We start from the raw sequence: 21,425 nt of genomic DNA on the forward strand, positions 1-21,425 counted from the left end.
ACAAACAGTAAATAATAATAATAGCTATAGCTTGCCTTAATAAAGCCATGAAGGATTATTTCTGCTCACAAATTACAATAGATAAAGATCTCACAATCTATTGCACAAATACATGTTTCACTCATGCTTGCATTCATGATTTAACCTTAAATCTTTTAAACATGCAATATTGCTTGTATGTGAGTAGTCATGAAACATAGTACAAAATGTACAAAAAGTACAAAAATACTTGGTCATGACCTTTGACCTCTTTAAGGTCTTACCTTTTTGCCCTCAGTGCCAGCCTCGCCAATCAGACCATCCAACCCTCGTGGGCCCTAAACACACGTTGTCATCCATTATCTTAATTAGATCAAGGGTACTCTTACATACCATTTAATGGTGTTAGTGATCATGTGTGTGTGTTTGTTAGCTTGGAAAGTAAGTCTTCATACAGAGACACACCAATATAACTTACCCGTCTTCCCTTTGGACCTCGAGTGCCAGCAGGGCCTTGTGATCCACGAGCACCCTAAATGTCAAAGTGATAAGGGTTTATCTGACAAGCATATGCACACACATACCTATCTAACGGCTGTCCTTAGTTGTCTATTATATGTGAATTTATGGTAAACAGCTAATTGGTTAATTACTCAAAAGTAAGAAATGGGAGAGATTTATTTTTATACATTAACTGCTAGTGTTAATATTCTAGTGTTTCATTAGTTTAGAGATTCTGGCAGTTCTAAGAATCACACTGCACCTTAAAATAAAACATACCCTTACATAATGTAATGTATTATATTATGAATAGGATTCAAGTTTGTGGAGGTGCAAGTTTCTAAAATATTTCTCTAGAACTTACTGGTGAACCTGGTGGTCCAGGAGGTCCAGCTTCTCCAGGAGTCCCTGGATGGCCCTGAGACAAACAGTATGCACATAGTTAATTTCATACTATAACAAATCTGAGGTGCAAACACAATAATAAAAAAAAACACGATGGACAAAACAATTCAGGAACTTACATAGTGTATATACAGTACAGTACATATACAGTAGCTTCCTGCTAAGCAGATAAGAGTTGCTAGCTTGCTGAATACATAGTTTAGATAAACAAGTATATACGTATAATTAAACTAACAATAATAGTTATCTAGTTTCCATACTCCCAATTAATAACAAGAATAAATAATACATATGTGAGCAAGGATATTTTATTTAATCCCACTTCCATCTGCTCCCTGACAGTCTTGACCAATTAGTCCTGCAGAAAATGTGGTCCATCCTGCCTGTTCCTACATGTATTTAACTTGTTAACTTATATGGCTTAATTTTTCCAAATATTTTACTCACAGCAGTTCTGAAACGTTGTACTAATTGCTGAGAATTGTAAATGCTGAGAGAGCATATCCAAAATGCTCATGTTAATCAGCATAAACTCTCTTTGTTCTACAGGCTTTATATCTCATTGCCTGATCTGGCAAGAAAAAACTGCCCTAATTTTTTTGTTGGGTCTCATGAAAAAGAATGAAATGAAGTTTAAGTAGTCTAATTTAGATTATTATGGAGAAAAAAATGTGTGGAAACGATAGTCATTACTATATCCTGAATCTAACACTGTAGTAAATCTTGGGCCAACACTGTAAATCAGTTATTGATGTCTGTAATATAGTTATTTTAAGTGGAAAGTACACTTTTGTAAAGTGCTTATTGGAATACTTTATCAAACCAACAGAAACTAAGCTGGATCTGCTCTATTATACAGTGGTAATTACAGCTAAAACAGCTAGAAGATTACATAAAGGATCATATAACTACATGGTGTGAAGCCATGTTTTATGAAGAATGACATTTTTATCAATGATTCTGAAACAGTAAAATTCAACCTCAGACAGTATTAGACACAACCGATATTACATTGTCTATTTCACTTTACTTTATTGTAATTAGAAATATGAAGTAATGTACAATACTGTAAATTTCATTCAATCAACATTACTGCAATCAAAATCTAAACAGTGCATATATTAGAGTTACTTTTATAAACTAATCACTAAGGATGAATATATTTCATTATTTCATACAAAACAGCATTTTGTTTCAACGTGACACTTTTGTCTTTCCATAGTCACAGCACCACCTCATATACAATATCTAATAGCGAGATTACATCTGATGATGAAAATCAGAGTGTCCGATGGTGAGTATCTAGTGATTGTCAGAAGCATGATTAACATGGTTGAATGATTAACATGGTTGAAAGTAATTTTAGGTGGCTGCAAAAATCTCTCTGTATTAACAAATATGTTCAGGCTTCTATTTTTTATTTTTTTCCCACACAGTTATGTTTCTGTGCTGATTTTAGGTTTCTCTGCATGGGAGCATCATCAGAAGTGGCTGATCAACTTACTTAACAATTCCACATGTAAACTCAACTCTATAAACTCTAAAGTCTAAAGAATGACTACTTAAATTTACATGCACAGACCATAATTATTTCCCAGTGCAGTGCAGAAATTCACAACTTTCACCAACAATATGTGTCTATATGTTTAGTGTGTGTCTAGGTATTTGTTAGTAATGATGTTTTGTTTTAATGCAAACTTACAGTAGATCCTTTTTCACCTGGTGGTCCAGGCAATCCTGTGGCTCCTCGATCACCCTGAAAAAAACACACACACCAATATTTTCTTATAAAGCCATGTTAAAAATACTCTCTTGGAAGAAAGTACTCAGGAAATTAGCTCTAAAGTTTTAGAGCTCACCTTTTCTCCTGCTAAACCAGGTTCCCCTACTGGTCCCACAAAGCCAACCAAACCCTACATGTAAACACACGCACGTAATCAAAAGATAAATATCATAGCAGTGAAAGAGTATAATAATCACTTAATAAGCATATTATTTAACATTTTCAATCCTGCAATCTGCATATAACTTTCCATTTTCAAATGGATTAAGTGCAGGAATTAAATAATTTCCACAGACTAAATTTTTTGTCTTCCAAATTATGCCCAACTAAAAGAAATTGTTTTCTTATACTTGTATTGAAACAATACTGAAAATCTGTTCAGGTAAAAGTTATCATGGACAATAACATGTTTGAATGATATACATGAATTCAGTGTATATATACATGAATAAGTATTTTAGACTCAACTTAAAATTTATATCATATACAATATACTGTATAGCCAACTTATGTGAACATCTGCCCATCACACCCGTATGTGTGCCTTTCACAAACTGCTTCCATAAAGTAAAGGACACAAATGCTAAGAATGTCTCTGTATTCTGTAGCATTAAGATATATCCTTTGTTTTATAAGGAGGTCCAAAAATTTTCAAGCATGACAATGCCTATATGCACAAAGCAGAGCCTAGGAATATACTATTTGCCAAGGCTGGAGCTGAACAACTAAAGTTGCTTGCACAGAAACCTGATCTTAACCCCACCTTTGTGTTGAACTGAATTGTGGACTTGAAAAGTACATGAATGTTTCCATTAAGTATTCATATTTCAGGCATCTCTGATATCTGATGCCTAAAACTCATTTACTGATGGCAGAAGATTCGATGATATTTACCCTCACATTTGCCAAAGCAGACTGACAACATTCTCTTGCCAGTTATCTGGATACATACAGTAATAATTTTAAAACTGTGTGCCATCACAATGTCTTTAAGTCTACACTGTGCTTTTAAAAAATTGCAGCAACATACGTTTTTGCCCTAAATATTTTTTTGTGTAAAACTAATATTTATCTAGTATTTATCATATAACACTCACTCTCTCTCCCACTGGACCAGCCTTCCCTGTGTCTCCTTGTTCCCCCTGAAACAGTAAACAAGCCAGGTTGTATATTTGTGGCCGTGTGTGTGTGTGTGTGTGTGTGTGTGTGTATGTGTGTGAGTGAGTGAGTGAGTGTGTGTGTGTGTGTGTGTGTACTGATGATTTGAACTCTAACCTTAACTCCTTCAGGTCCGACCTTTCCAGGAAAACCGGTTTTGCCCATAAGACCCTAGGAAGAAAAAAGTAGAAAAGAGAAATTTTGAAAATTCTCTTATGTTTACACTTTGCAAGAGCTTTTAATATCAATTCTTTCTGGCAGTTTTTTTTGTTTTTGTGTGTATATTCCATTTAAATGAGTCTTCTATCATACCCAATTGGGAAAAGAGGTGAACCGAGCAATTCCTTCCGTTTTCTCAAGGATTATGCAGAATCATAGATTATGCGTTCAAGTTCCAGACCATCACCATGGGGAGTGACTAGAACAAAGTGGCACTGAAGGGGCTGTCATGAAGGGGCTTGACAGCAGAAATGCTCTCAAAACTTGCATCATAAGCAGCTTTCTCTCACAGTACCCTTAACAGATCAAGTATCTGACCAGAATAACTACAAGTGAAAGTGAAAGTGACATGACATATGGCTAAGTACTGTATGGTGACCCATACTCAGAATTTGTTCTCTGTGTTTAACCCATCCAAAGTGCACACACACAGCAGTGAACACACACACACCCGGAGCAGTGGGCAGCCATTTATGCTGCGGCACCCGGGGAGCAGTTGGGGGGTTCGGTGCCTTGCTCAAGGGCACCTCAGTCGTGGCCAGCCCGAGACTCGAACCCACAACCTTAGGGTTGAGAGTCAGACTCTCTAACCATTAGGCCACAACTTCCCCACTGCAAGTGAGTACACTAGCTCTTGCTCGCATATGGCGAATCATTCCAAGTCACTGTCACAGCATTCTTTCATAGTACTGCAAAACATAAACACTGATTTTGTCTTCACAGCACTTATTTACTCTAGGGAAAGTGGACAAACTCATTGATGAAAACTCTGTCAATCATCTCAACATATCCATGGACTCGACTGCCCCAGCCTTTGTGAATTCAAGCTATCGATGGGCATCTGATTGGGGATAGCACTATTACCTGGCTCACACAACCTCTCCTCCTGTGGATTTGTGTGCTCCATTATGAGCATTTAAGTCTGCTGGTTTCCATTTTGGCTTACCACTCCCAGCTCCACAACCCACAGCTGTCAAGGCTGGATGGCAGCTTCCAGTCCAGTATTGCCTTGATAATTACATATACAAACCTGAGCTTATGCTAGATCCACCTCCATAGAAATCCCCAAGACACTCATCCCAGTTCAGTATAATGACCTCAAAGAGGACTTCAGCCAGGCAAAGGCCAGCAGCCAACACACACCTTATGATTTACACACAGCAATTACTTAGGCTGTTACTTATTTAGATTAAGAAATTAGAAATGGGATGATCACCTCCAGTCCTGTCGGTCCAGGTAGTCCAAGTGGACCCTCATCTCCCTTGTAACGAAATACAAAGAAACTAATCATTACGTTTATATATTGCAGTAAGTGTAAATATATATATTTACACAAACACACATATATAAATATAGTTCTCTCACACATACACACATGCTCACACACCTCTCGTCCTGCAACTCCGCGAGGTCCTGGTAACCCCCTCATTCCAGGTACACCCTGTGGGGCAAATACATACACACAGCAGATTCACTGGCCTGACAAACATTTAAATTGCCATAGCTGTAGGCATTGTGTGTTGTGGTATATTGTTAAAGTGTCTTTTTAATATCAGTGTATAAACTGACAAAGTTTTCTAAAATATAAAAATGTGTTTTGGACCACTGTGTGAGCAAGTGCAACTACAGACACACACCTTTTCTCCCTCAGGCCCATTTTGTCCAGGTGGTCCAATGTCACCAGGGAAACCCTGAAAGCAGTTACATTAATACTGTTAATTATTCTGTTAATATTAATACTGTTAATATTAATTAATTATTTCATTTATATGTTTTTATAATGATTCAAGTTTTACCTCAGGACCAGGAGGGCCAGGGACCCCATCAGGCCCTTTCTCTCCTTGTCTACCCTGGGAGACATAAGTACATACACTTGAGTGTGTAGCAAAAGTGTCTGCAAGCACTGGGACTTACTAACATGTCATCATATGGAAGAAAGCGTTGTTGCCTAGTTACACACAGTCACTGTAGACAACCTCCTCATTGCTTTACATCACATTCAGCTTTTCTTTTTTGTTAGTTCTTATAATCTATACAGTAATACCTCGAGATACAAGTTTAATTCGTTCCGTGACCTTGCTCATATCTCAAATTGCTCGTATCTCAAAGCAATTTTCCCCATTTAAATTAATTGAAATCCCATTAATCCGTTCCAGCTCGCAAAATTCCACTCAAGTTGTATTGTTTATGTGTTTTGAATATGAAAAATGTACAGTACCTGTATTTATAAATGATAAATATTGTATAAAAACATACAGTAATAAAAGAGAATGTTAAAAAAAATAAACTGGTTTTACTTTACAGAAGATGCGCACGGAGGTTGAGGGAGGATTAAACAGGAGGAGGAGTTAGGAGGAATTACACTTTCACTTTCGTTCACTTACTCGCTACTGTACACTCTTAATGCTACTTTACACTTAAATGGAACTTAACTAAACTTCACTAAAATTAATGAACTTATCTGAAATTCTCTTAAATTAATTCTCTTATTTTCTTTATTTATTTAATTCTTTCTTTAGTTTTCTTTACATTAATTTTGCTTAATTTTCTTCATCGCTTTTCTCTTCACTTTTTTTTGCCTTTTTTTGTCACTCTTTCCTCACTAACATCTGCCGGTCGTTGTAATAAAAACCTGGCCGGTCGGCATATCAGATGCGGTGTAGTCGCACAAGTTAAAATTTTTTAACGGGTCCAATGCTTAAAACGGATCCGAAAATTACGGATCCGCAGATGGTCGGCACCTCACGCAGCGCCTTTGCAACTCTCCATAGGAAATGAATGACTTCCTGTTTTTCGGCCGTCATTTGTCGTGTGCAGTGTAAAGGCGGCTTTAACCGAGTGAGACGCGGGAAGCTGAGGCGGGGGAAACAGAGCACACGTGGTTGTTGGGGATCTTTGTTTCGGCGGCGGCAGCTCGGATGCTCGTATCTCAAACATTTGCTCGTATCTCAAGCCAAAAATTTGGTCAAATTACAGCTTGTATCTCAACAAATTCGTATGTCAAAGCACTCGTATCTCGAGGTATCACTGTACAATATAATGTAATTTACCATTCCCATGATATACTTTTCAACATTTCTGCAATGTTCGCAAGTTGGATCCACACTTCAAAAATCTACTGGATAAAGTAGCTTTAGGATACTCATTTCTACATGCTAATTGTGACATGCTATTTGTAGTCTCTGATATTTTTTTAGGACATACGGTAGGTGAATTAGGATGCATCATAAGATTTGTTCTTTTTTCCTGTATAAATATAAGAAAGAAAAATCTCACCTGAGGGCCAGGTTTTCCACGAGGACCTGGCAACCCTGATATACCCTGAATTCCCTGAAACAAAATTCACACAGTAAAATTGAATGATACCCGTGTACACACATACAGTAGAGTCCAATATGCACTATTATTTCTACAGATATAAACTAGTCTCAAACTAAAAGGATTTTGATTTTTACCTTTTACACAATATGTCCATTTAAAGGTGCAAATTATTTTTATTTGGATCCATTTACAATGGTTAAAAAAGAACAAAAAATGTTGGGTGCATAAGTAAAAAAATTCTATTTAAATTTCAGCCAGCCAACCAGCTCAAAAGGTATTACATTAGATTAGCTAGTATGATTTGAGCCTTGTCTATATGGGTTTCTGGTCAAAAATCATGGAACTAGGCATCACACTGGAGCTTACATACATCCAGTAGGACAGCTAATCCCAAGCTGATATTGCATAATACATCATGAGATGTTTTGTTCTTAGAATTTCCCAATGAACGATGTGCCAATGAGTGAGAAATCTGAGACAAATACATGATTTTTCTGAAAGTTTCTTTCGATTGCACACACACACACACACACTCTCTCTCTCTCTCTCTCTCTCTCTCACACACACTCACACATACACAAACACACACCTATTTTCAGTAGGATATAGACAATGCAAAGCCTTTGTTATATATCAAGAGAGATAAAGATTTAGTAGTTAAAAATAAATGTTTCAGTTATCCAGAGAACAAAATTAATGGAGATGGCTACGGTTATCATCTAATCATTGCACTATAGGTCACACATCACCGTTAAGACCATAAAACATGTACCTTGTCTCCCTGGAACCCGGTCACCCCTTGCTGCCCAGGGAGCCCGATTTCACCCTAAGAGACAGATGAGAGGAAGCAAGTAAGAGAGTAAGAAAGAGAGAATGTAAGAGGTAGAGGATGTTTGAGGTAGAGAGTTCCTAGTTAAGGAATAAGTGTGTTAAATAATAAGAGAATACATTATTGTAAAATTAAAAGGATGACACAGTTTAAATATGCTCCAATTCTAAATCCTATCCTAAAAAAATGGAACAGATCAAATTTGCTCCTTCCCTAAAAATAACATCAGAACAAATCCAATGTGTGTCTGGTCTCATGTTGCCAAAATCTATGTAGCTTAGATAAAATCCAAAATTCTCTAGTGGCCAATGAGAAAATTGACAGATGGTCCCATATTTGTGTAACAAGGCACAGCATTAACATTTACTCACAACACATTTGACTTTAGCAACTGACCACTTGCCAAATACAATGTGCATTGGTGATGACTCATGTCAGGACAGAAAGCTTGCGTGAAATGCATTACAATGGCTAATATCAATTCATCATTCAATTTCCAATTCATTTAGCCCTACTGAATACTTCTGTGTTGAGAATAAGTTTTAATGCTGCATAAATGTATAATCAAACTAGCAATCCATGGTTGCACGATCTGTACGACAGTAGAAGTCCAATGAAGTAACATTATTAGAACACTGAATAGTTGCCTGAATTTATTATTTTTTTTATGTTATTCAGATTTTATTAAAATATATCTGTGAGAATGTGTGAAAAATGTCTATACTACTCCGAGCAACATGCATAGAGGTTGGATAAAGTCATGCACAAAACTGGTTGCCACTAATTACACACAGTTTAGCACATCAACTGGAATATGTAATCAACAGCTCTTCCCATTTTTTCATCCAATTTAACACACTCCTTTATCAAATGCTTTTTGACAAGGATAAGATGTATATGTTTCCTGTTGCCGCTTGCATGTTGCGTACGTTCATGGCTTTATACATAACATTCAGTGCAAAATAACTGAAAAATTGTGCAAAGAGCTTGGTAAATCAGTAAATCAATGAATGTGCAATAATTACACATTGAAATGTTCAAGAACGGGAAAATATATATTTTTTTTTATTATTTCTATATGTTCTACTTTGCTGAGTCAAATTTAAAGGGTCAAATTGTGCAAATTCTGGCCCTCATATCAGTAACCAATCAGACATATCTGACATTCTACGCACAACAGGGAAGGTTCTGAAAGCACATGCTCAACACAGGCCAACCAGTGGGGAAGGTTTTTCCATGGCATGCGGCAGAATAACAGGGCCAATAAGAGCATTCAGATCACCTTATCACCTTTCAGTCCAGACTCGCCCATGTTTCCAGCAACACCCTGGCACACAGAGACAAAACAGACAAATGACACACAAAACAATACACACTTATGGCATACATACAATTTTATTCAAATACAAATTCAAGGTACAGTGAGGTCCAAAACTCTAAATTCATGACCAATAAAGAAGTGTCGTTTTCTTCTAAAGTAGTCTCCAGAATCAGCAAAAAATAAATAAATAAAAAAATGTCAGAGGTAAAGTTGTTTTCTGACATCAAGAACTAAAAATACTTCAACATGATTATGTAAGCAACATCTCTGTATGACACAGGAAGGAAGATACTAAAGAAAATTGATTTCAGGCGCCGGATTATTGACTGAGCTAATGAAAAGCAATCAGCAGGGAGAAAATAAGAAAACCTAATTAAGAAACAAGAAACAAGCAGAATAAGAGCAGTAATATAGTGTGTGTGTGTGTGTGTGTGTGTGTGTGTGTGTGTGTGTGTGTGTGTGAATATTGTATATTCTATATTATACAGTACAGTATCTCACAGAAGTGAGTACACCCCTCACATTTTTGTAAATATTTTATTAGTAGTTATTTATTAATATTTTGTAGTATTTTACAATACTTTCTACAATGTAACGTACAGTAGTGAGTGTACAGCTTGTATAACAGTGTAAATTTGCTGTCCCCTCAAAATAACTCGACACACAACCATTAATGTCTAATCATTGTGTTTGGGAAATAGACGTATGAATGCTGCCAGCATTGCTGCAGAGGTTGAAGGGGTGGGGGACAGCCTGTTAGTGCTCAGACCGTACGCCACACACTGCATCAAATTGGTCTGCATGGCTGTCGTCCCAGAAGGAAGCCTTTATAAAAAGATGATGCACAAGAAAGTCCATAAACAGTTTGCTGAAGACAAGTAGACTAAGGACATTACTGGAATTACTGGAACCATGTCCTGTGGTCTGATGAGACCAAAATAAACTTATTTGGTTTAGATGGTGTAAAGTGTGTGTGGTGGCAACCAGGTGAGGAGTAAAAGACAAGCGTGTCTTGCCTACAATCAAGCATGGTAATGGGAGTGTCATGATCTGGGGCTTCATGAGTGTGCCAGCACTGGGGAGCTACAGTTCATTGAGGGAACCATGAATGCCAACATGTACTGTAACCTACTGAAGCAGAGCATGATCCCCTCCCACGGAGACTGGGCGGCAGGGCAGTATTCCAACATTATAATCACCCCAAACACACCTCCAAGATGACCACTGCCTTGCTAAAGAAGCTGAGGGTAAAGCAGATGGACTGGCCAAGCATGTCTCCAGACCTAAATCCTATTGAGCATCTGTGGGGCACCCTCAAATGGAAAGTGGGGGAGCGCGAGGTCTCTAACATCGACCAGCTTCATGATGTCATCATGGAGGAGTGAAAGAGGACTCCAGTGACAACCTGTGATGCTCTGGTGAACTCCAAGCCCAGGAGGATTAAGGCAGAGCTGGAAAATTATGATGGCCACACAGAATATTGACACTTTGGGCCCAATTTAGACATTTTCACTTAGGGGTGTACTCAATTTTGTGGCCAATGGTTTAGACATTAATGGCTGTGTGTTATTTTGAGGGGACAGCAAATTTACACTGTTATACAAGCTGTACACTCACTATTGTACATTGTAGCAAAGTGTCATTTCTTCAGTGTTGTCACATGAAAAGATATAATAAAATATTTACAAAAATGTGAGGTGTGTACTTACTTCTGTGAGATACTGTATATACACCACAGTGTATATAGCTGTCACAGTGGAGAATGTTCAACATGACCAATGTGTGAATTCCATTGTAAGAATGTAATTTATTTAATAAATTATGGCAGTAAACATTTACCTTGAGGACAACATTAATTACTGTAATTTTTGTGTGAATGTCAGGTGTTACTTATAAAGAAATGGCAATAGTTAAAACTATAATAACAGTTTGAAAGCATTTTATGGAAGAATTTATACAGCGTTATATTGATCTAATGAAGCAGTATGTGAAAAATTAAATTGTTCAAAAATTCTGCATAAATTTTTGAATTTCCCTTCTGGTACAAAGCTCAGACTTTTGGACCATACTGTACAACATTTGACAAAACTATTGTGATTAACAGGTGAGGACTAGTGAGTATGTGAGTATGTGTGTGTGTGTGTGTGTGTGTGTGTGTGTGTGTGTGTGTGTGTGTGTGTGTGTGAGTGAGTGTGAGTGTGTGTGAGTATGCGTGTGTGTGTTTGTGTGTGTGTACTAACCTTCAGTCCAATCAGTCCTGGTAAACCAACGACACCAGCTGGGCCCATGTCACCCTGAAACAGTAAAACAGTGAGAATATATGCCTTATACAGACACACCAGCACATTTCCTGATCTCAAAATCTGAACCGTTTTTGTTTGCCTATTCTGAAATGGAGAGCAAAAATTATTATCAAAATAGATACAAAACAAAGATACATACTTATTTTTCACTAATTTTCCCCTAATTTGTTTACCTGCCGTTTTATATACACCATTTAGCTCTCCTGTATCATACGACAGGTACAAAATGTCCTGCATCACAGGACACTGTGGTGATTGAGGAAACTGCTATTATCTACACACATAAGCTTACAGACACTCACGCTTGTCCAGTACTGCTGTTATTGATGGAAGGTTATGCCAACCTTCCCAACCAGACCGCATGGACGTTTGCAACATATTTAATAATAAAACAACCATAATTTATGCAAACTCTAAAAAGGCATAGAATTTATTAATATTCTTAAAAATGTTTACATGACAAATGTGCTACTCTGCAGTCCTGTGTATGTAGTTTGAAAGCTAAAGAACAATGTACTCGTCAAATTTGCGAATCAGTTTAATGACTAACATTATATACTCACAATCAGTCCAGGTACTCCAGGAGGGCCAATGGCACCAATAATACCCTGGGGAAAAAGACAAAGAGAAACTTTTGGTTTCCAACTTTCAGAGTACAAAGCACTGGTTAATAAATATGCCCTGAGTATTACTATAGACTAAGATGTGGCTTGTGTCGGGTTTGGGGTACGAATTAATATGTGTACGTTTGTCTTTTGTATGTGACTTTAAAATTTTAAGGCTTGGATTCTCAACCAAAATCACTCAGGTACCACATGTTAAGATTCTTGTTGAGAAATGTGCTTTGTTTAGGTGGAAATGGTGTCATGCAGCATGTATCTATGTTTAGATACATTCAGACTTTGTACACTTAAGAATGGATTTCTGATTTCTGACCTGGCCTACCCCAGTACCCCAGTACTGGATGCTTTTTTTGCTCAGGTTTTGTCTTTGTTCCCACGCCTTCTTAAGCCATGACCATGAATTAAGATCTCTTTTCCATGCATTAGTAAGTCATGGCCCTGCATTATTTTTATTAAGTAGGGAACTTTGCAGTGTAGTTAAACATGAGGGAAGGATTAATGTTTCATTAGTAAAGCACATGGAATTTAGAGAGCTGTGAAATGCTCACATACACACCTCCACAGGGAGCTATGAAATAAGTGGCATAAAGAGGACGTGCCTTTTTTAGTGCTGGCTGTATGTGTCTGTGTGTCGTGTTGTTTATATTCTGTGAGCTAATGGAAAAGTCAGGTTTAAGTTCAGAGTGTGATTTCATATTAAAAGCATACTTTAAGCTACAGACTTAACACTTGAACAGTCTGTGTCTCATTAGTTCTGTTGTCTGTATTGTGTTCAAAGCGAGGAAAAAGTTAGACTTACAGGCTCTCCGTCAGCTCCTGGGGGTCCCCTCTCACCAAAATCACCTGGAAAACCCTGCAAAAATGTAGAGACCGAGTTAGACTGATAAATAATAATTAAAGTGAAAAACAGACACACACATTCACTCTCTCTTTACACACTTGCTGAAACTGCAGCTTTATCTGTGGCAGGTTTCTGGTTTTGTACATATTTCACATGTCTGTGTGTATCTCTGTGTACGCATGTGTTTTGGGTCAAACCCCACTGGTCTTCCAGTAATACACAGACAACTCTCTCTTCCCTGTTGAAAAATTACTGCTGACCCAGCAGAAGGGCCTCACACACACAAGGAGACACACACCCACCTAATACATTGCATTCAAGACATTAGTAACGGCATGTGTGAAAAACTATCGGTCTCAGCTGTCCACTGTGATCATCTGAGATGGATGCTAGGTTTTGACATATAAGACTCACAGACACAGACACACACAAACACAAACAAGGCACTGCACAATGTTCCTCCCTTACTCTCTGTCTCATTCACACATACACATACACACAAATAGTGAGTTGATTGTTAAACATTACCGGCGTACCCATCTTGCCCATCTTCCCTGGAGGACCAGGACTACCCTGAAAAAAAACAAAAAAACAAGTTAACAAATATAGATGCAGAGAAACATTGTGAGAAAGAAGAGAGAAGTAATTAATTACTGATTCTTATATTAATGTCATTTTTAATGTATTTTACTCCTTGAAAATGGCCTGCTCTTATAACTTAATAAAAACATCCAGTTAGAATTTTTAGCTCTAATTTTTAGCTTTATTCACTCACTTCAGTCCAAGAAACAATCTTGAAAAAGCCTGAAATAAACTCAGTGTTAATGTATGTGTAATGCAATCAAACTGCTGTCAGTGTGTTGCTGTTTACTGTATGTAGCTGTTACCACTGTTGAGTTTTAGTGGTCATTGTTTGTATTTTTTGGTACTTGGTCTCTTTGCTCATTGTGTATTTATTGACTTGTACATTTTTACTGTACACTTGCATTTATTTATTTATTCATAGCTTGCATTAAAGCGTCAAACTAGGTGTGTCCACTGCGAATGGGATCTTGCAGGATGACGCTTGAGGTTTTTAATTTCATGTGGATTGCAAGTTTGGTGTGCATTTCTGATTTGCAGTATCTGAAATAGGAGTATCTGAAATCTGAACCTAAACCCTGCCTTACTGAACTCCAAAATAAAATGGTTTTTTTTCCAGATTTCTGTACAAACAAAAAAATATGGTTCTACAGTATATCCAGTACCTCACACTGACAATGTGCTGCACATAGGGCAGCATATCTCTGCTAAGACCACATAAAATAATCACTTAATTCATTTAAAAAAGATTCAACAAATTTTTCATTCATTCATTTTCTACCGCTTATCCGAACTACCTCGGGTCACGGGGAGCCTGTGCCTATCTCAGGCATCATCGGGCATCAAGGCAGTATACACCCTGGATGGAGTGCCAACCCATCACAGGGCACACACACACTCTCATTCACTCACGCAATCACACACTACGGACAATTTTCCACAGATGCCAATCAACCTACCATGCATGTCTTTGGACCAGGGGAGGAAACCGGAGTACCCGGAGGAAACCCCGAGGCACGGGGAGAACATGCAAACTCCACACACACAAGGCGGAGGCGGGAATCGAACCCCCAACCCTGGAGGTGTGAGGCTAACCACTAACCGCCAACCACCGCGAACGTGCTAACCACTAAGCCACCGTGCCCCCTCAACTCGTTTTATTAAATCATATTAAATGATTGTTATTTATCATTATTAACAGTATCTTCATGTATGATAAACATATATAATTATGATGAATTTATATATTTCTGTAAAGCTGCTTTGTGAAAATGCCCAGTGTTAAAAGCAGTGTACAATTAAAACTGAATTGAATTGAATAATGCAATGCTACATAAAAGGACTGTGAGAGCATCACAGCTTTACAGTAGATTCTGACAGTATGTCCTGTGAACATTTCTGCTCTTTCTGAATCATATCAAACCCCATAACCTAAAGCAAATCTAATAGAAAAGTTATTAGAGGGTTGTGGTTGTATAACTATAAATAACTGATTCCTGATATGGGACAAACATTGGGCAATATCCAGCTGGTTACAAATGTAATGTGGTATTCATGAAAATCTACATATGGCAATATGTTCTCAGTGATTGTGAAAATATCTGCATAATAACCTTGACTTTTGTTGATTTCAAATGAGATAGTTTGCATACATTATTTCACTTTTATAAATAGAATATACTTTTTGTATTAAAGAATTAAACAAACACCCTTATACAGAGCAACTAATAGAAGTGATTTGTAGTATATAACAAGGACAACAACAAAAAACATGCTTTGAACTACATTTCCCAGCAGCCCACACATGTCACATTTTTACCCTGCTTAGCACCATTATGTGGTAGCCTAGTGGTTAAGGTGTTGGGCGCAAGTGGAAGGTTGTGACTTCAAATCCCAGGTCCACCAAGCTGCTACTGCTGGGTCCCTTAGTTAAGCCCTTAACCCTCAGTTGTAAAAAAAAAAAAAAAAAAAATTTATGTTGCTCTATATGAGGGCATCTGTGAAAAGCTGTCAATGTAAATGTATTATATAAGTTCCTATAATTCATTGTCTTGTTGTTGGTTTGGTGTGTAACCGTTTGTGTCAAAGTCTTGCTTGTAGTCTACATGATTTGCCTTGTTTTCTGTTTAGTTTCTTGGTTCTTCACAGTTTTATTTATTATGTCCAAGAACCCAATTAAGACAATGTATTATTATTATTATTATTATTATTATTATTATTATTATTATTATTATTATTATTATTATTATTATTATTATTATTATGTTTTTCTATTTATGTATTTATTTGAACATAATTTTTGTTATTTTTTTATTGGCATTAATTAAAGAAAAAAGAAAAAGTGAGCCAATACAAACATTAAATTCAGACAAATAAAAATAATCATTCAATTGTAACAAAAGAAATGTGGCCAAATAATCAAAGGATTATCTGTCTATCTCATATCTGTAAGCAAGTAAAAATGCCATAATTGTTGAAAGATTTAGTGCACACTTCTTATTTAGAGCACACTTCCTACTAAAGTCAAAATAACTTCCACTTCTGATTTTCAGTCTTTACTGATTGTAAATTTAGTGCTCTTGGAGAATTTTATTTGGTGCTTATCCATAGCTAAAATTACAATTCTTTCTGTTCTATCTCTGTTCACAGATTTACATTTTATTCTTTAAAAAACGGTATTGTTTAGAGCCCTCAGTTTTTCAGCATCACACATATAATCATTATTAATTACTACTTTGTAAGAGAGCCTGTACTAGAGGGACTAGGAAGTTAGCTCAAATTAAAAAACTAAAATATTTGTATAAAAAATTTAGAAGCAACAAAATGTAAAATTTAAATTTTAAAGAAGTGTGTGTCAACATACAAAAATCAAATCAATATAAATGAGAACAAACTCACTCTTTCACCATCAGGTCCTGGTAAACCAAAAAGGCCTGGGATGCCAATAAAACCCTACAGAGAGAGAGAGAGAGAGAGAGAGAGAGAGAGAGAGAGAGAGAGAGAGAGAGAGAGAGAGAGAGAGAGAGAGAGAGAGAGAGAGAGAGAGAGAGAGAGAGAGAGAGAGAGAGGAGAGAGAGAGAGAGACACTACCTGAAATCTTTCAGATAATTTGCAGAACAAAGAGAAGAGATGGATGGATGAAAGGATGGATAGATGAATGGAAAGATATAAGTATGAATGGACATGTGGATGGTCTCACTGAAGAGGTAAACCTTGAGGAAAGTGTATATGCCCATGGACTGCATGGTGCTGGCCTCCACAATGTAGTCCAAGGGCACATACCCTCACGCCAGGGATACATGCGCCGTGCCATGCTGACTGTGGAGCAGAAATTCATAAACATATATACGAACACACTCACACACACAGGTGTGTAACCTATATAAACCTATAAAACTATATACAAATATGTACTGTACTAACACCTGAGATTTACTGATCTTACAGATGTCAGACACTTACATATATACATACATCATACTGTACATTAAATCCCAAAGTCACATGATCACACAAAAACATACATATACAAATACAACTGTATTATACACACATCCTAACCAAATACCTGAGCAAAGATAATGACCACATACACAAACTAGAGCTCACCAGAGAGCAACAACAATAAGAACACAGAACTAGTTTAATTTTGATTGTGAAGTTACCTACTGTTTGTGTGTGTGTGTGTGTGTGTGTGTGAGACAGGGTTTGGGCAAGAGGACGGCAGAGATCCAATCTGAATTTAAACAGGAAATTCCAGTCAGTAGGAGCGAAGTTAGGTCTGATAAATGGCTTGTGTGTGTGTGTGTGTGTGTGTGTGTGTGTGTGTGTGTGTGTGTGTGTGTGTGTGTGTGTGTGTGTGTGTGTGGGTGTGTGTGTGTGGGTGTTTGTGTGTGTGTGTGTGTACCAACAACAACAACAACATCATCAACAACAACAACAACAACAACACACACACACAAAGCTTATGGCTTTATCAGAAGCCCAGACAGCAGTTACAGATAATGTATTCTCTACAGTGAAAGAAGAATGATAAAGGATAGAAGTATAAAAGGCAGGAAATGTAAAAAATAAAGTGGAAAAAAGTGGAACGGAGAAACAGGGGTGAGGGAAACAGAAAGAACAAGAGAGGAAGCAGGAAAAAACGAGAGCAAGGCACCGAAAAAGAGCAATAGTGTCTCTACAGCACAGCCAGTCAAACTGCTTAAGTTTACAAGCTGGACCACAGGAGAAACACCACACACTATATAATAACCAGATACGACAGGCTTGTTTCTAAATAACCATGCATGCCACCGAGCAAGTCTGATATTACAACCCACTGTGTTGCCACATGAAGACTATAGACAGTGTTGAAAGTGGAAGTGGCTTTGCACTCACCCGAGCGCCTTTTGGCCCAAGAGGACCTATGGGACCTGGAAGCCCCTAAAAAAAAAAAAAAATTGTAATTATAATTATTCTGTTACAGTATAACACATGTAACTGTCACCATCATGGAATAGTCAACTCCAGAATTCACAAAAATGAGAAAAAAATCTATAATATTATTGTACCTATGGAATAAGTGACATTTACAGTTAAAAATTCTATTCACATTAAATGTATTTTTGCGCAACCATAAAAAGACCTGATAGAAACTTCCACAGTAAGAGTTGTTGTTCTTTAAAAGCCATAAACCTGATTGCTTTAATGATTTATAGCAGCATAACACTGAGGCCCCATCCACTCATTTACAGATGTGTACTTTTGAATTTTTTAAACCCCCCCCCCCCCCCCCTTGGAAAAAAAAAACAATCCCATCCACACAAAGAGACATATTTTAAATGATCTTTCTCTCTACATGAAATGAATGACATGCAAGTAAGAATTTCTTTGTTCTTCGTTGTACTTGACAATAGAGTTATTGGTTTTGACTCATGGTATTAAGTTTGAACGAGTCAAGAATAGCATTAAGAGAACAGAACCTTCATTCATTTCGAATCAGTGTTTTCACTGCTTAATTCGGTGCCTTGCTCAAGGGCACCTCTCGGGCCGGCCACGACTGAGGTGCCCTTGAGCAAGGCACCAAATCCCCCCCAACTGCTCCCCTGGCACCGCAGCATAAATGGCTGCCCACTGTGTTCACGGTGTGTGTGTGTTCACTGCTGTGTGTGCACTTTGGATGGGTTAAACGCAGAGAACAAATTCTGAGTATGGGTCACCATACTTAGCCGTATGTCACATCACTTTCACTTAATTTTCAGTGACCAAAAATTATTTCTATGTGACTGGAACACAAAAAGCAAATGTTTTTCAAAAACATCTGTATATATGTGGGTAAAGTCTCCACCAGCAAGGAGAATAAAGTCTGAGTACAAGAAGGCCAAAAAAGGTTATGGATTTCTTATGTAAACGTGTAATTTATGTAATTTTATTTCTTTATAGTTAATTGAAAAAGACCAAAAAACTGTCTAGGTGACTGGTTCAGTTACAACAAACTCCATTCAATTACATCAGTACATTACAAAAGCCTGATGACAATGGCAAAATATCTGTCAATGTTTTTGTTCACTAGTTTCTTTAAATGGATTATGAACAAAACTGTCCATTCTAATGTCTAGTTTTCATATCTAGCATTAACTACTGATCCACCAATACAAACACTGGTAGCTAATACCAATAGCTTGATTGTAATGCTTTCATCATTTCTTTACAGTTCTCCAAATGAAGTATTATCTGACAGGCTTATGTAAAAAAAAAAATTATGTGTGTGTGTGTGTGTGTGTGTGTGTGTGTGTGTGTGTGTGTGTGTGTGTGTGTGTGTGTGTGTGTTGATTATTCTTTAATCAATACAGGTCTCTACTGACATCTAGTGTATGGAAAGCTGTGGTACTCTAGTTTCATAAAAACTGCATGCAGGTTACTGCATAAAAACACAATTACTGTAAACTGAATTACAATTGGGTTCTGTGTTTTAAACTGTGTGTAAGAAATCATAGCACTTACAATAAAAAAAATATATTGTTATATTATATAGACAGAAATAGATGCAAATCCTTCAAAGTCAATAACTGCCTGAAGTCATACAGCATTCTACACTTCAGAATCCCACTGGCTCTGTACAATTCAGGGGAAAAAACTGAAAACTGAAAAAAGTTTTTTTCTGTATTCTTCGGGGGCTTTTGCCGTTGGGCTTAAAAGTGTATTCTTCTTTTTAAGATTATACCAAATAGATGATTTGACCAGACAGAGTTTTTTTTCCTCTCTGATGTTTTTTCAGTCTAATGATTGGACCAATGCCAGTGCCATACTTAAAACTGTAGTCCATTTGTCTGCTCACTTGCATTGAGGGAATAATACACACCTGGCCATGAAACAGCAGGGCAGCAAATTGTCTAATGACTTTTTACCCCTGTAGGCAGTGTAGGTATAGGCAGTGGTAATGGTGGGACTTAAGTGCTGTAATTCTTATAGAGTTCACCTGATTTGGATGTAAATATACCCTCAAAATAAAGCTGAAAGTCTGTACTTCAAGCTTTTCATTTAAAGTTCATCTCCAATATTTTGTGGCAAACAGTTACAATAAAAAAAAAACAACTTTGCTAATGTCAAACTATTTATGAACATGACTGTCTATGAACTTTGGATGATAGCACTAAACTAAAAAAAAAATACATCTATAAATCTCTTTTGGTCTAAAATTAAGCTTTCATTTTAATGGTAGCAGAGGATTCATATCATCACCATTATGAGTTCAGTATGCAGGAATGAATAGAGAATGTTTTGCCCAAGAACTGTTGGTGTTAAGCATTTTATGTTGATCTAGTACAAAGTAGAGAAGTAAAAAAAAATAAAATAAAAAAGCAGGATATTTAAAACAGTTATGAAATGTTAAATCAGTATAAAAGTTAAAACCCGAAGCAACATAAACGTCTGAACAATAACCACCAAATACAATAGACATATACACAGTAGGATGCCAAGACACAAATATTGAAAACTTATAGTAAAAACGCTTATTCCTGAAAACTTTTTATGAATACTTAACTGTCAAACAGTGATTGAACAGGAAACTTGGTACCTACTGAACACACAGATTTAAACTCTAAATCAAGCCCTAGGTTTCTAGCATCCTATCATGTGCAGCATGATAAACTGTGCGTAAAGGAGAAAGAAGCAGTACTTTAATTAATTAGTAGCTTCTTGATAGCTGTGCCGAGTTCATGCACATACAATCTTACAATTCATTTACTGGCTTATTGACAACATTAGCATTTTCTCTTTAACAGTCTTTTTTTTCTTCTAAAAACACATCTATATTATCAGGTATACATTATACAGTTCCTGAGAACATTAGCTGGCAGGTTAAAGAATTAGAAACTTATCTACTTGCTTCTTTATTTGTGACAGTTTTGTGTGAGTGTGTGTTTTAAAATGATGAATATCATTTTAAAGTGACATAGCAGTATATTTCTTATTTATATTTTTTATTTATTTGTTTATTTCTTTATTTGGGATAAAACATTTGTAAACTGAAAAATCATTATTTTCTACAGATTTAATAATGCAGAAACATTATTT

At 36.8% G+C, this 21,425-nt stretch overlaps 1 protein-coding gene across 1 annotated transcript in view; it reads right to left on the reverse strand.

The window, feature by feature from the left end:
* Positions 1–21,425, reverse strand: part of col27a1a (collagen, type XXVII, alpha 1a) — a 61,802-nt gene that overhangs the window by 22,859 nt on the left and 17,518 nt on the right. Inside the window, exons 10-29 of the mRNA XM_060890855.1 lie at positions 18,246–18,290; positions 16,764–16,817; positions 13,812–13,856; positions 13,242–13,295; positions 12,383–12,427; positions 11,757–11,810; positions 9,478–9,522; positions 8,139–8,192; positions 7,322–7,375; positions 5,842–5,895; positions 5,683–5,736; positions 5,433–5,486; positions 5,262–5,306; positions 3,944–3,997; positions 3,766–3,810; positions 2,745–2,798; positions 2,588–2,641; positions 845–898; positions 458–511; positions 264–317 (exon numbers count right to left, since the gene is read on the reverse strand). Coding sequence (XP_060746838.1) covers positions 264–317; positions 458–511; positions 845–898; positions 2,588–2,641; positions 2,745–2,798; positions 3,766–3,810; positions 3,944–3,997; positions 5,262–5,306; positions 5,433–5,486; positions 5,683–5,736; positions 5,842–5,895; positions 7,322–7,375; positions 8,139–8,192; positions 9,478–9,522; positions 11,757–11,810; positions 12,383–12,427; positions 13,242–13,295; positions 13,812–13,856; positions 16,764–16,817; positions 18,246–18,290 — 1,026 coding nt within the window. The remainder of the gene's footprint in view (positions 1–263; positions 318–457; positions 512–844; positions 899–2,587; positions 2,642–2,744; positions 2,799–3,765; positions 3,811–3,943; positions 3,998–5,261; positions 5,307–5,432; positions 5,487–5,682; positions 5,737–5,841; positions 5,896–7,321; positions 7,376–8,138; positions 8,193–9,477; positions 9,523–11,756; positions 11,811–12,382; positions 12,428–13,241; positions 13,296–13,811; positions 13,857–16,763; positions 16,818–18,245; positions 18,291–21,425) is intronic.

Source organism: Tachysurus vachellii, chromosome 17 (genome assembly GCF_030014155.1).
Source record: "Tachysurus vachellii isolate PV-2020 chromosome 17, HZAU_Pvac_v1, whole genome shotgun sequence".
In the NCBI taxonomy this organism is placed as follows: Eukaryota; Metazoa; Chordata; class Actinopteri; order Siluriformes; family Bagridae; genus Tachysurus; species Tachysurus vachellii.